The sequence below is a fragment of the Tiliqua scincoides genome, chromosome 12, assembly GCF_035046505.1.
Source record: "Tiliqua scincoides isolate rTilSci1 chromosome 12, rTilSci1.hap2, whole genome shotgun sequence".
Lineage (NCBI taxonomy): Eukaryota > Metazoa > Chordata > Lepidosauria > Squamata > Scincidae > Tiliqua > Tiliqua scincoides.
This window is the reverse complement of record NC_089832.1, coordinates 17,110,164-17,122,663: the sequence shown is the minus strand read 5'-3', so window position 1 is coordinate 17,122,663 and position 12,500 is coordinate 17,110,164. Positions and strand designations below refer to the sequence as shown.

General features: G+C 46.7%; 1 protein-coding gene and 1 pseudogene across 1 annotated transcript in view; one reads left to right on the top strand and one right to left on the bottom strand.

Annotated features, from left to right (window-relative positions):
• The window catches only part of DCX (doublecortin), a 21,864-nt gene extending 10,255 nt beyond the window's left edge, over nucleotides 1-11,609 (top strand). The window contains exons 3-5 of the mRNA XM_066640201.1: nucleotides 571-693; nucleotides 6,174-6,268; nucleotides 10,562-11,609. Coding sequence (XP_066496298.1) covers nucleotides 571-693; nucleotides 6,174-6,268; nucleotides 10,562-10,618 — 275 coding nt within the window. The 3' untranslated portion in view covers nucleotides 10,619-11,609. The remainder of the gene's footprint in view (nucleotides 1-570; nucleotides 694-6,173; nucleotides 6,269-10,561) is intronic.
• On the bottom strand, nucleotides 5,957-6,070 carry LOC136663522 (5S ribosomal RNA; annotated as a pseudogene).
• Nucleotides 11,610-12,500: the final 891 nt, after the last annotated feature.

Sequence of the window (12,500 nt, the reverse complement as noted above, 5' to 3'; positions counted from 1 at the left end):
CCTTTACCCCGGGGAGAGCCATAGCCGCACCAATGGGTCTACTCAGATCTGTGCCACCTTAGATAGTGGCACAGAGCCAAGTAGAATGGAGCAACCTGGACTGAACATTTAAGCCTGCTTATCCATCCACCGAGAACGCAGCTGCCTTTGTGTGATTTGCTAAATACTATAGGATCACATTTTTCATTCCAAGCTAGAGAAAGCTGGGGAGGAGAAGCTATTTGATGTATAATACATCTGAGGACTCAAAGCTTGACAAATTCATGCTCCGAACCAAGTAATTACTAACTTGAGCAACATCTCTAAAAACCACATTCAACTACGCACTCCCCGGTTTCTGAGAATTCCAAGGGCATTGCCCACCTGCTTTCAAGTTTGTATTATCAAGAGAGCTAGGAACTTGATTTTTTTTTTAAAGGCAAAGAAACTTGACAAAGACTTGATTTGTTTAGAACATAGGGTTAAAATCACATTCTTGTGCATTGCCTTTCCATTGCACACTGCGGTTGTTGTGTGTAAGCAAAAGACTGAAGCCCAGTGCTGACAACTATTTGCTTTTTGTTTTCCCAGAGTGCCGAGTCATGAAAGGGACTCCCGCCACTACTCCGGGCAGCAAGTCATCCCCCACCCCTCAGAAGAGTTCTGCAAAGAGCCCGGCTCCTATGCGCCGGAGCAAATCCCCTGCTGATTCAGGTAACCATCAAGATGGTGAGTGATTTTTTTTTTCCTTCTCCACCGATAAAAGGTTGACTCCACAGAAATCGGGAGGATGAGGTCGCATCGAGGTGGTTGATTTGTTTATCCTTCACAGGAGAGATTCATATAATTCATTGGGCACCCACTGAAGCTTATGCTCCCACAGAGGAAAATTCCATCACAGGTCACAAGCCATGATGACTATTTGCAACCTCTGACTTTACCTGGGTTTTACCTTTACCTCGCTACTCTTTCTCTGAACACCAGATGCAAGGGAGTGGCACCTGTTGGAGGAAATTAAAAGTAGTTTCCTCTTTGGGGGGAAGCAGAGTAGCTTAAGCAGCAGACCTCCCCTTTGGGTATTACCCCAGGGAACCTCCCTCACCCGGCTGACTGCTAATCAATAAAAAAGACAAAGAGGCAATGGCTTGTTAAAGTTGCAAAAAAGAAGTTATTTACTTACAGTTCCATTGAGTGTATATTTACAGCATCTGATTAGGATCAGAGGTTCAGCTAACACTTAGAGACATCAAGGCCCTAGAGCTGCCTTGCCCTGCATGCCTTGTGCTCAAGATGGCCTGGGCATCAGAGCCCTGGTGTGCGCCATCTTAACAGGTCGGTGGTCAGAGGACAAGAGGAAGTGCTCAGAGGAGAAGGGAAGGATAAAGGGTTAGGGCCACACCCCACAAGGATCACAGAGAGAACAGGTAGAAAGGTCAGAGTCTCTGGGCCATAATTGACCCCTTCTGGACAGCATCCTTCCCCCTCTGGACAGCAGACGGAGTTGCACCAACTCCAACAGCACCAGGATGCAGGTATCTTGTTGTCTTGTGTGCTCCCTGGGCCGCTGTGAGATCCAGGAAGCTGGACTAGATGGGCCTATGGCCTGATCCAGTGGGGCTGTTCTTATGTTCTTAACTACAATTCCCAGGAAGCCTTGCAGGTCTCTTGTTATCTGGTGTGCTCCCTGGGACATTTGGTGGGCCGCTGTGAGATACAGGAAGCTGGACTAGATGGGCCTATGGCCTGATCCAGTGGGGCTGTTCTTATGTTCTTAACTACAATTCCCAGGAAGCCTTGCAGGTCTCTTGTTATCTGGTGTGCTCCCTGGGGCATTTGGAGGGCCGCTGTGAGATACAGGAAGCTGGACTAGATGGGCCTATGGCCTGATCCAGCGGGGCTGTTCTTATGTTCTTAACTACAATTCCCAAGAAGCCTTGCAGGTCTCTTGTTATCTGGTGTGCTCCCTGGGGCATTTGGTGGGCCGCTGTGAGATACAGGAAGCTGGACTTGATGGGCCTATGGCCTGATCCAGTGGGGCTGTTCTTATGTTCTTAACTACAATTCCCAGGAAGCCTTGCAGGTCTCTTGTTATCTGGTGTGCTCCCTGGGGCATTTGGAGGGCCGCTGTGAGATACAGGAAGCTGGACTAGATGGGCCTATGGCCTGATCCAGCGGGGCTGTTCTTATGTTCTTAACTACAATTCCCAAGAAGCCTTGCAGGTCTCTTGTTATCTGGTGTGCTCCCTGGGGCATTTGGTGGGCCGCTGTGAGATACAGGAAGCTGGACTAGATGGGCCTATGGCCTGATCCAGTGGGGCTGTTCTTATGTTCTTAACTACAATTCCCAGGAAGCCTTGCAGGTCTCTTGTTATCTGGTGTGCTCCCTGGGGCATTTGGTGGGCCGCTGTGAGATACAGGAGGCTGGACTAGATAGGCCTATGGCCTGATCCAGTGGGGCTGTTCTTATGTTCTTAACTACAATTCCCAGGAGGCCTTGCAGGTCTCTTGTTATCTGGTGCGCTCCCTGGGGCATTTGGTGGGCCGCTGTGAGATACAGGAAGCTGGACTAGATAGGCCTTTGGTATGATCCAGTAGGGCTCTTCTTATGTTCTTATGTGTGAAACCCGGTGATTTCATAAGGCACATGACATCATGTTTGATGTTCTTCCAGGTTTTCCCTGGAAGAAGGGTGCTTGCTGCAGCGGCTTCAAGCCTTCCATTACTTCTCCTGTAGAGAAGGAATGGGGGTGCAAAGCTCCAAACACCTCCTCCATAACTAGAGCAGAGTCTGAGGGCAGTCATGCCCCCCCCTTGGTGTAGCACCCAAAACAGGTGCCCCTCAGGCTCTAACCTAGTGACACCTCTGAGGATATCCATAGGAAAAAAGTCATTCTTCAAACATCTTGAGCATCCTATCATTTTATTACTTGACTGTAAGCATTCTCCAGCAATCCGCCACACAATGGAATATATATATAGAGAGAGGGGAACATCCTGTTTAATAATAGACTGGCTCAGGGCTAGTGAAATATTTAAAAGAAGATTGCATAAGACTGCCCCGGGGCCGTGTAATTATTCCCACTTCCAAGTGCTTATTTGAATCATAATGGACTAATCAGCCTGCCATTATTTCGTGTATCAATCTGAAATCGTACCCAGATATGATCAAAGCTTTCTTCCTCTGGCCCCTCAAAAATTAACCATAATCTCGGTTTTTAATTAGATGTGTGTTTTTTTTCCTCACTCCCAGTTGCAGTGGGGCAAACTGGAAGTATAGAGAGTTCTGAGTGCATGGATCTTGGCAGCTTATGGACATAGGGATCTTCATGTCTTCCATTCATCTTGACAAAGAGCGATCGCTGATTAATTTTGTGGCAAAGGAAGTTTGTTTTCGGGGGATCTGGAAAGCAGACCAGAGAGGGACGAAGGATCCCAAGTTAACACTTCCTGACAAATATATTCCAGGAAGCAGAGCTGGCCCAAGGCCAAATGATGACTGAGGGGGCATGCCAAATGCTGTCCCACTTCCCCAATGCTGTGCAGCCCCTTCTCCAATGTTCTAGCCGGGGCCAGCCTTAGGAACTGCAGGGCCCGATGCCATCAGTGGGTCGTGACCCAATTTTTGGTGGGTCACAACACAGTATTTGGTGGGTAGCAGCAGGTGCACTGTGGCGCCGCAAGGCTTTTTGATGTGTTACCGACTGCTGCAAGGCACTCTGGGGTGCTACCTAGCCGCCAGTGTAGCTATGTTCACACAGATGCATCTAACAAACCGTTTCGGAGAACGTATCCCGCCATTAAGCGACACATACCTGCACATTGATCGTCAATGCTAACCTACTTCCAATATTGCTGAAACAAAAATTCAAGGTTACTCACAAAGAATATAAGAAGGCTATCTATGGAAAAGGTGCAAAAGAGAGTGACTAAGATGATTACTGGGCTGGGGCACCTTCCTTATGAGGAAAGGCTACGGCGTTTGGGCCTCTTCAGCCTAGAAAAGAGGCGCTTGAGGGGGGACATGATTGAGACATACACAATTATGCAGGGGATGTACTGAGTGGATAGGGAGATGCTCTTTACACTCTCACATAACACAAGAACCAGGGGACATTCGCTAAAATTGAGTGTTGGGAGAATTAGAACAGACAAAAGAAAATATTTCTTTACTCAGCGTGTGGTTCGTCTGTGGAACTCCTTGCCACAGGATGTGGTGATGGCGTCTGGCCTGGATGCCTTTAAAAGGGGATTGGACAAGTTTCTGGGGGGAAAATCCATTACGAGTTACAAGCCATGATGTGTATGCGCAACCTCCTGATTTTAGAAATGGGCTCTCAGAATGCCAGATGCAAGGGAGGGCACCAGGATGAGGTCTCTTGTGATCTGGTGTGCTCCCTGGGGCATTTGGTGGGCTGCTGTGAGATACAGGAAGCTGGACTAGGTGGGCCTATGGCCTGATCCAGTGGGGCTGTTCTTATGTTCTTAACTACAATTCCCAGGAAGCCTTGCAGGTCTCTTGTTATCTGGTGTGCTCCCTGGGGCATTTGGTGGGCCGCTGTGAGATACAGGAAGCTGGACTAGATGGGCCTTTGGCATGATCCAGTGGGGCTGTTCTTATCTAAGATCTGCTGGCATAGATTTGACTTGATTGTTCATTTCTGTGGGTCTAGCTAGCTGGTACATCCTTTTGTATCTTTGTGGAAGTGCAGGGCAGCCGATCAAGGTGAAAGGAAGAGAAGGTGGGGTATTGTCCATTATTGGAGACTGTGTCCATTAAAACAGGTCTCAAATAATGACAAGTTACGATTCCTTTTCAGTGAGTTAATGGGCTATTGTAAGCCAGATAACATAGTGGGTGCCTCTTCCTTTGAAATGTTTCAGTTCGATACAACTGAAGACCTAGTGACAGGTTCTTTTGTCCTTTTATTTCCTAAACGTTCATCCAACATCAGCGCTTTGTCAGAAAGCACTTTACTGGTCTAACCTGGGCTCCTTTGTCCATCTGGACAGTCTGATTTAAGGGGTTACATGGTAGGGGCAGGAAACATCTAATCTTTCCACCACTGTGAACCTCCATTCCGGGCCATTACGTTTAAAGTCTGGCTCCCGCCTGGACATCTGAGAAATTCTGAGAGATCTTTAAGAATTTCAAGACAGCTAGCAATGTTCTCCTTACTAGGGTGGGGAAGGGTTAACTCTTATTTGGATTGCCAGCAAATTTCATCTAAAGAGGAAGTGGTGATACTGGGCAGGGTTGATTGGACCATCTCAGGCCCCACAATGTGGAGAGGGGGGTGCTGTGGCAGTGTCCCCGCTGCCACCTCACTCTGTAGATGACTCTCCAGCGCATGGAATCATCCGTGTGAAGGTGTCGCGAGGACAGTGTGACGGGCAGAGCTTTGTTGCTGGGTGACCCTCGTACCCACCCATCCACCCCTGGGTCTGATTGGCCCCAAATCAGGCACCCAGAAGCAGTTAGTGGTGACTTCATCATGTCAATGCCCTCTACTTTCCGGTGCTGTGATTCGCGCAAGGCGCAGTCGGCCTCAGGCCTCAGCACCACCATCTTGATGAGTAGCAGACCTGCAAAAATGCTTCGCATTGGTCCCCACAGCTCCCAAGGCTGCCCCTGAAGCTGGACAGGACATTTCATCCCATTCAGCCGATGCTTCTCTCGCAAGGTTGGCAACCTTCAGTCTCGAAAGACTATGGTATACACCTACAGCACCCGGTATTCCCAGGCGGTCTCCCATCCAAGTACTAAGCAGGCCTGACCCTGCTTAGCTTCCGAGATCATGGTATAAGCCTACACCACCCGGTATTCCCAGGCAGTCTCCCGTCCAAGTACTAACCAGGCCTGACCCTGCTTAGCTTCCAAGATCATGGTATAAGCCTACACCACCCGGTATTCCCAGGCGGTCTCCCGTCCAAGTACTAACCAGGCCTGACCCTGCTTAGCTTCCAAGATCATGGTATAAGCCTACAGCACCCGGTATTCCCAGGCGGTCTCCCATCCAAGTACTAAGCAGGCCTGACCCTGCTTAGCTTCCGAGATCAGACGGGATCAGGCATGTGCAGGGTATCTCTAGTTCTCTTTATGGATTGTGGAGCTCATCAACTGGTGGGTTCTGATGGAAAGTGAACTGTTTTCAATCTCTTGCTTCGTTGCTGATTTCTCTCTTGTTTTGTGACAGCAAATGGAACTTCAAGCAGCCAGCTGTCCACGCCCAAGTCAAAGCAGTCCCCAATCTCCACACCTACCAGTCCAGGGAGCCTCCGTAAGCACAAGGTATTACGTTTCTTATACCTTACTAAATCTCCTTTTTAGATGCCTGCACCATCATGGTGTGTTACCAGAGGGATGAACCTTGGGCTTATGGTGATCAGTTAACTCCCCTGTTTGATTCAGAGAGAGGATACCAATTGCCAGGTGTTTTACAGAACTCTAAGGATTAAAAAAAACTTTTCCCTAGGAAATCTAAACTGATTTATGATGTTGGTGACACTATATTAAATTGGTTTAATCTGACGATGATTATGGATTTCAGTGACATACCTGCTGGTTTGCTCTCTGCTGCACTTTAGCACCACCCTTGTAGATGGCCAATGGTGGTATTGCAGCTACCTTCTCAGCCTGGATCAGGTGGCATGAGGGACCCAGAATATTCCACTTCCACCTGGTCCCATAAAGGTGTAGGTTTGCCCATTGTGCAGATGGAGCACACAAACAGACCATTCCACCTTCCCTTGACTTTTGGCCTACCATTTTCTTGGTTCAGTTCTTGACTTTCAGCTTTCATATATACCACTGGCCTAGTAATTTATAGGCTGAGCATCAGAGGCAGTCAAGAATCTTCACTTGTTTTTTTTTATCATGAGCAGAGAACATACTATAGAGCAGGGGTCAGCAACCTACAGCCATTGGGCTGGATATGGCCAGACACCCAAGGTCATCCGGCCAACGCAGAGCTCAGCTTGGGAGGTGAACTCTCCCACCCAATTTGTTGCACACCGGACAAGGAATGGCAAAGTTACCTGGGCAGGTGGCTCTGCTGTTCCCTATCCAGCACATGGCAAACTGGGTGGTAGGCTCTCCTCTCAAGCTAAATTCCATGCAGCCAGGTGGTCCACGCAGACAGGTGGTGATGGCCACCAGCGTGGATAACTTTAAAAGGGGATTGGACAAACTCATGGACGGTAGGTCCATAAAATGGCATCCTGCTGACATTGTGCCAATGGCATGCCAATGTCAGGATGCTGCCTGAGGATGGCAGGCTGAGTTAGCGCTTCCATGCGCACTGCTTCTTCACAGCGCTTCTTGTGAATGGTGATTCTGACGTGCTCAGAAACACTCCTGCAATGTAACAAGCGCGTATTCCTCACGTGCCCCAAACCAGATCTTGATCATCGCGTACAAATGCAACTCTTTTTGTCAGGGCTTCATTCACACAGGACCTCCTTTTCTCCTCCGTCCATGCCAGTTTCAAACAGTACAATTCTATGCAGGTCTATTCAGAGGTAAATCTGAATAGGGAGGGGGAGGATTGGTGTAGTAGTTCGGAAGTTGAACCTAGACCTGGAAGGTCCAGATTCGAATCCACGTTCAGCCATGAAGCTTCCTGGGTGACCTTGGGCCAGTTGCTATCTCTCAGTTTTGCCTACCTTACAGGGTTGTTGTGAGGACAAAAAGAGGGAAGGGACCATGTGCGCTGCCCCAATCGCCTTGGAAGAAGGGTGGGATAAAAATGTGATAAAGAAATAAACAGATCAAGGTTGATAGAAGTTCTGCAGTAACTGATTGGATAGACACATAGACCATTGACCAGAAGATCTTCAGCATTAGCAAAATGTAGTCAACTTTGAGGACACCCACAGCTGTTCAGAATATCATTGAACCTGGAGGGAAAAAAAAGTCTCCCAATGTGCTAGTGGAAACTGGGCACCCCCCTATTCACCCCTTAGTCTCCTTTTGTTTTGTTTTAATCTTGAGAAGCCTAAAAGCTTGCCCCATTCGGCGATGTAACAAATGTGGATATCTGCAAAGCCCCCGAGCAATCGTTTTCCTATTCCCTTATAAGGTGGCTTTTAAAAAACGTCGAGGCCAACGTTCCGTCCTACACGCTGTAATGTACGATATAATTACATTTTTCTGGTGCTGTCGTAGCAGCTTTCTGGGACAGGAATGCCTGTAGGAGTTCTTGGGGTTTGCTGTTAACCTCGTCTCATTTTCCACACACCCCTCCCCTTCCACACACTCCTCCTACCGGCGAATGAAAGCGGTTCTCTTTTGCAACCTCATGTTGATGAAATTTCTCGAGCACTTACAGCTGGGATTTGTATTTGACCAGTCAGGAGAGTCTTTTGAATTGGGTGGCTTTGTCTGTTCCGAATGTCTCTGTACCCCCCCCCCCCGGGGTGCCGAGTCGATGCTCCCAGCAATTGCAGTCTTTAACAAGGTCCCAGTTCTTCGTAAGGATGTGAGATCTGTGGCAGATCTGGAGTGCGGCACTCCAGTTACCTAAAGAGAGTAACACTAACTAACCTCAGAGGGCTGAGCGTCACAATTTTAGACCTCTGAAAAATACCAACCCCCCCCCCCCACCCTCTGTTTCCAGAGAGTTTTCAGGGACCCTGAAAAGGAATGAAAATATTTGGGGGCAAAGAAGCATAGAACAGTTCTCTGTGTGTGTGTGTGTGTGTGTGTTTAAGACAGGGGTGTCAAACATAAGGCCCATGGGCTGAATGCACCCTCCAGAAGCAATTTATTGCCCCCCCCATGATACTTGGGCTCTCCCAGTATGTTAATTGGGCTCTGTCATACCCCAAAAAGATGAACAAGATTTGCATATCTCGTCTGTCATTTGCAGCTAATGAGTTTCTATGTGAGAACAAAGGGCTTATTTCTGGCCATCATCTGCGTAACGTTGTCACTTTCTACTTAATGAGGTCACGTTCTACTTCATGATGTCACTTTCTGCTTCATGATGTCACTTCCAGCTCTCAGCAGGTGCCATTAATGCTAACTTCTAGCACTAATGCTAAGTAAGGCTATATGAAATGAGTTTGGCATCCCTGTTTTAAGAGATTGTGTGTGTTCCACACAATTCCACACACACAACGTCAGATGCCCGATCTTGTCTGATCTCGGAAGCTAAGCAGGATCAGGCCTGGTTAGTACTTGGATGGGAGACCGCCTGGGAATACCGGGTGCTGTAGGCTTATACCATGATCTCGGAAGCTAAGCAGGGTCAGGCCTGGTGAGTACTTTGTTGGGAGACCGCCTGGGAATACTGGGTGCTGTAGGCTTATACCATAGTCTTTCGAGACTGAAGGTTGCCAACCAATCAACGTCTTCCAAATTCCCTTCCCAGGCGCAGGGGAGAGAGGAGCCGTGCCTAACATTGCCTGTTGGGGCCTCAGAGCTTCTTTGATTGTGGGATTGAAGATGGTTCGCACTCACCGGCTCTTCCTCTTCCTCCTATGTGGCATGGAATAGAAACAGTTGCTTTCCCCCTGTTTAATATAAGAGGACTGAGACTTTAAAAGGTGGCTGTTTGTGCAGTCACCAGGGGTCACTCCCAGGTAATCTTAGAAAGTTCTGGATTGGCCAAGAAGGTGGAAGAAATTGATACTGCTAGGAAAAAAGAAAAAACTTCCAATATTCTTGTCCAGACTTCTCCCAGGATTTTATACTATTAAATTACCTGGGCTTGTTCTTGAAGTAGGGCTGATCCAGATGCAATTCCCCTCATGTTCTGTTTTGATGTCTTTTATAGTCCAGGGACTGATGTTCAGTCTTTCCCTTTATATTGGTTGGCAACCTTCAGTCTCAAAAGACTATGGTACAAGCCTACAGCACCCGGTATTCCCAGGCGGTCTCCCATCCAAGTACTAACCAGGCCTGACCCTGCTTAGCTTCCGAGAGCAGACAAGATCGGGAGATAGTGTTCAGTATAGGGAGGTGGTTGGTAACCTTCAGTCTCGAAAGACTATGGTAGAAGCCTACAGCACCCGGTATTCCCAGGCGGTCTCCCATCCAAGTACTAACCAGACCTGACCCTGCTTAGCTTCCGAGATCATGGTATAAGCCTACAGCACCCGGTATTCCCAGGCGGTCTCCCATCCAAGTACTAACCAGACCTGACCCTGCTTAGCTTCCGAGATCATGGTATAAGCCTACAGCACCCGGTATTCCCAGCCGTCTCCCATCCAAGTACTAACCAGGCCTGACCCTGCTTAGCTTCTGAGATCAGACAAGATCAGGCATGTGCAGGGTAACAGTTGCTGCCCCTTTATATTATATTTCCATCCTTTCTATTACTAATGTGCATTGATTAAAAAAAAAAAAAGTCTTCATGTGATTGTACGTACAGTTGCATCCAAATTATTTTCATGGAGTGTTTTACCAAACTTGCACATCAGTAAAACACTATGTAGAAAGAATCTTGAAACAACCATATAGTGGAGAACGTGGATTTATGTCGATATGCTGAGATATTCTCAGAGTCACTGAAATCAGGTTTAAGGAAGGGGATTCCAATTGTGGGAGTTAACACTTTCCCCCCTTTTATTTTCCTTACAGGACTTGTACCTGCCTCTATCTTTGGATGACTCTGATTCCCTCGGAGACTCCATGTAAAGAAGCCCACTTCTCCGTGTCCATAGTACACACTCTATTTTACACGCAGTGCAGTACTTCTGCCAAAAGGAGCAGAGAGGTCACTGGTGCTTGCCAATCAATCCAAGGACACCAAGTTATGTCTTTTCTTAATTTTTTTTTCCCCTATGATTTCTCTGTGCCACAAAACCAACACCTATCAACCAACAGAGATAAAGGGATACCAGCCATTTGAGTAACTTCATAGGAAAGCAAAAATGGCCATTGTTGGCAGTTTAGATACCCCCGTGTCCATAACCTTAAGCTCTTCCATGCCTTTCCAGTTGCCTCCTACTGTAACCTGCTGACTTGATGGCTGGCTGTCAAGAAGGAGGCATATTTTTTTTCAGTGTGGCATTAGAAAATGTCATCATTTGCCCAGTTGCCAAGAGGGAAGCAGATCTAGCCACCAGCACCTTTTCCAAATACGTACTGATTTATACCAGCAAGACCAGATCTGTTTCCAGTGTTGTGTCTCTGAGTTTTAACATCTGTGTATTGTCTAACACCGATTCCTGTTAAGGCACATGGGGGAGTGAATCTTACTTTGCTAACATCTGTATGAGATGCCAGCAAAGGAGGGGGATTGGATAACAAAGAGCTCCTTGTCACGGTTTTACTCTCAAATTGGACACTGTGGTGCATGTTAATAAATGCACAAGGATATTCTAGCTATGTGGGGATTTTTTTTTAAAGAATATATATATAAAAATGGTCCAGCCGATATGAAGTTATTGTTTTGCAGACGTATGGTATCTCTCTATCTCTGTGAAGACGATTAATGCCTTGTAAACAGCCAACACTGAAAACACTGTGAAAATTCTGTTTTCAGGTCTGACACCTCCTAGGTAATTTTTTTTAATATATATAAAACAAGAAATCAATACACTTTTATAGAAGGCAACAAATAATTGTAGCTGTGTTTTAGAGAATCAATGTTTCCAGCTCCTTTTTTTAAGAAAAAAAAAGATGAAAAATGGCGACTGTCCTTTTGCTTAAAAAAAAAAAGCCACATTTTTTTTAAAGTTGCAAAAAGTTTAGAAATCACTGCCAAGCTTACATCAGAGGTACAATAAACAGGGGGGAGTGTTGGGGGGTGGGAGATTGCCATCAACCCAATATGGTGACTATTTTGAGAGTGCTTGTTACGTGGCCAGTCAACCTTTTTCATTTTCTATATTTCAATACTTCTAAGTAGGTCCAGATGCCCAGACCGTAGGACCCGTAGGGGTGTTCACCACACAGCACTTGAAGCAACCCTTTCGTCCGAAGACAACACATTGGGATGGAAAGGAAAGATTAAGGGAGCCATTCACTTTTCATCCTCACTGATGCCCAGTTTACAATTTTATATTAAGTTTTTCTAGGCCTGATAAGAAGTACCAAGCGGTACATGTTGCCGTACTCCTGATGTGTTAGAATTACGCTGCCAGTACACTTGGCAAATGTTCTCAGAGCAATACACACGCAGAACAACCTTTCGATTGAGTTTCTGCTCTGCTTTGCTTTTCGTCAAGATCCTTGGTGATTTTAGAATGTATTATGGACAGCGGTTTTGGACAACGTTGAGTTTCCCCCTCCCATTTTGTGGTTTGTCTTAATTTTGTGAGCCGCCTTGGGCAGTTTGCAGAAAGCGGAAAGGCGTTTAGAAAAGAAATTTTTAATAATAATTGAAAAAATAATAATAAATAACAGGGCTACTTAACTCTACGAGAACCCTTAGCCACTAAGAGGAAAATAAGCATGGCTGCTTCTTGAAATTGACATACATTGATTAGCGGTTAGCGTTGGAATTTTTGCCACTGTTGTCTTTGAGGTTCTTGGGGCGATGCCATAAGCCAGGCTTGTGATTTTTTAATTATTT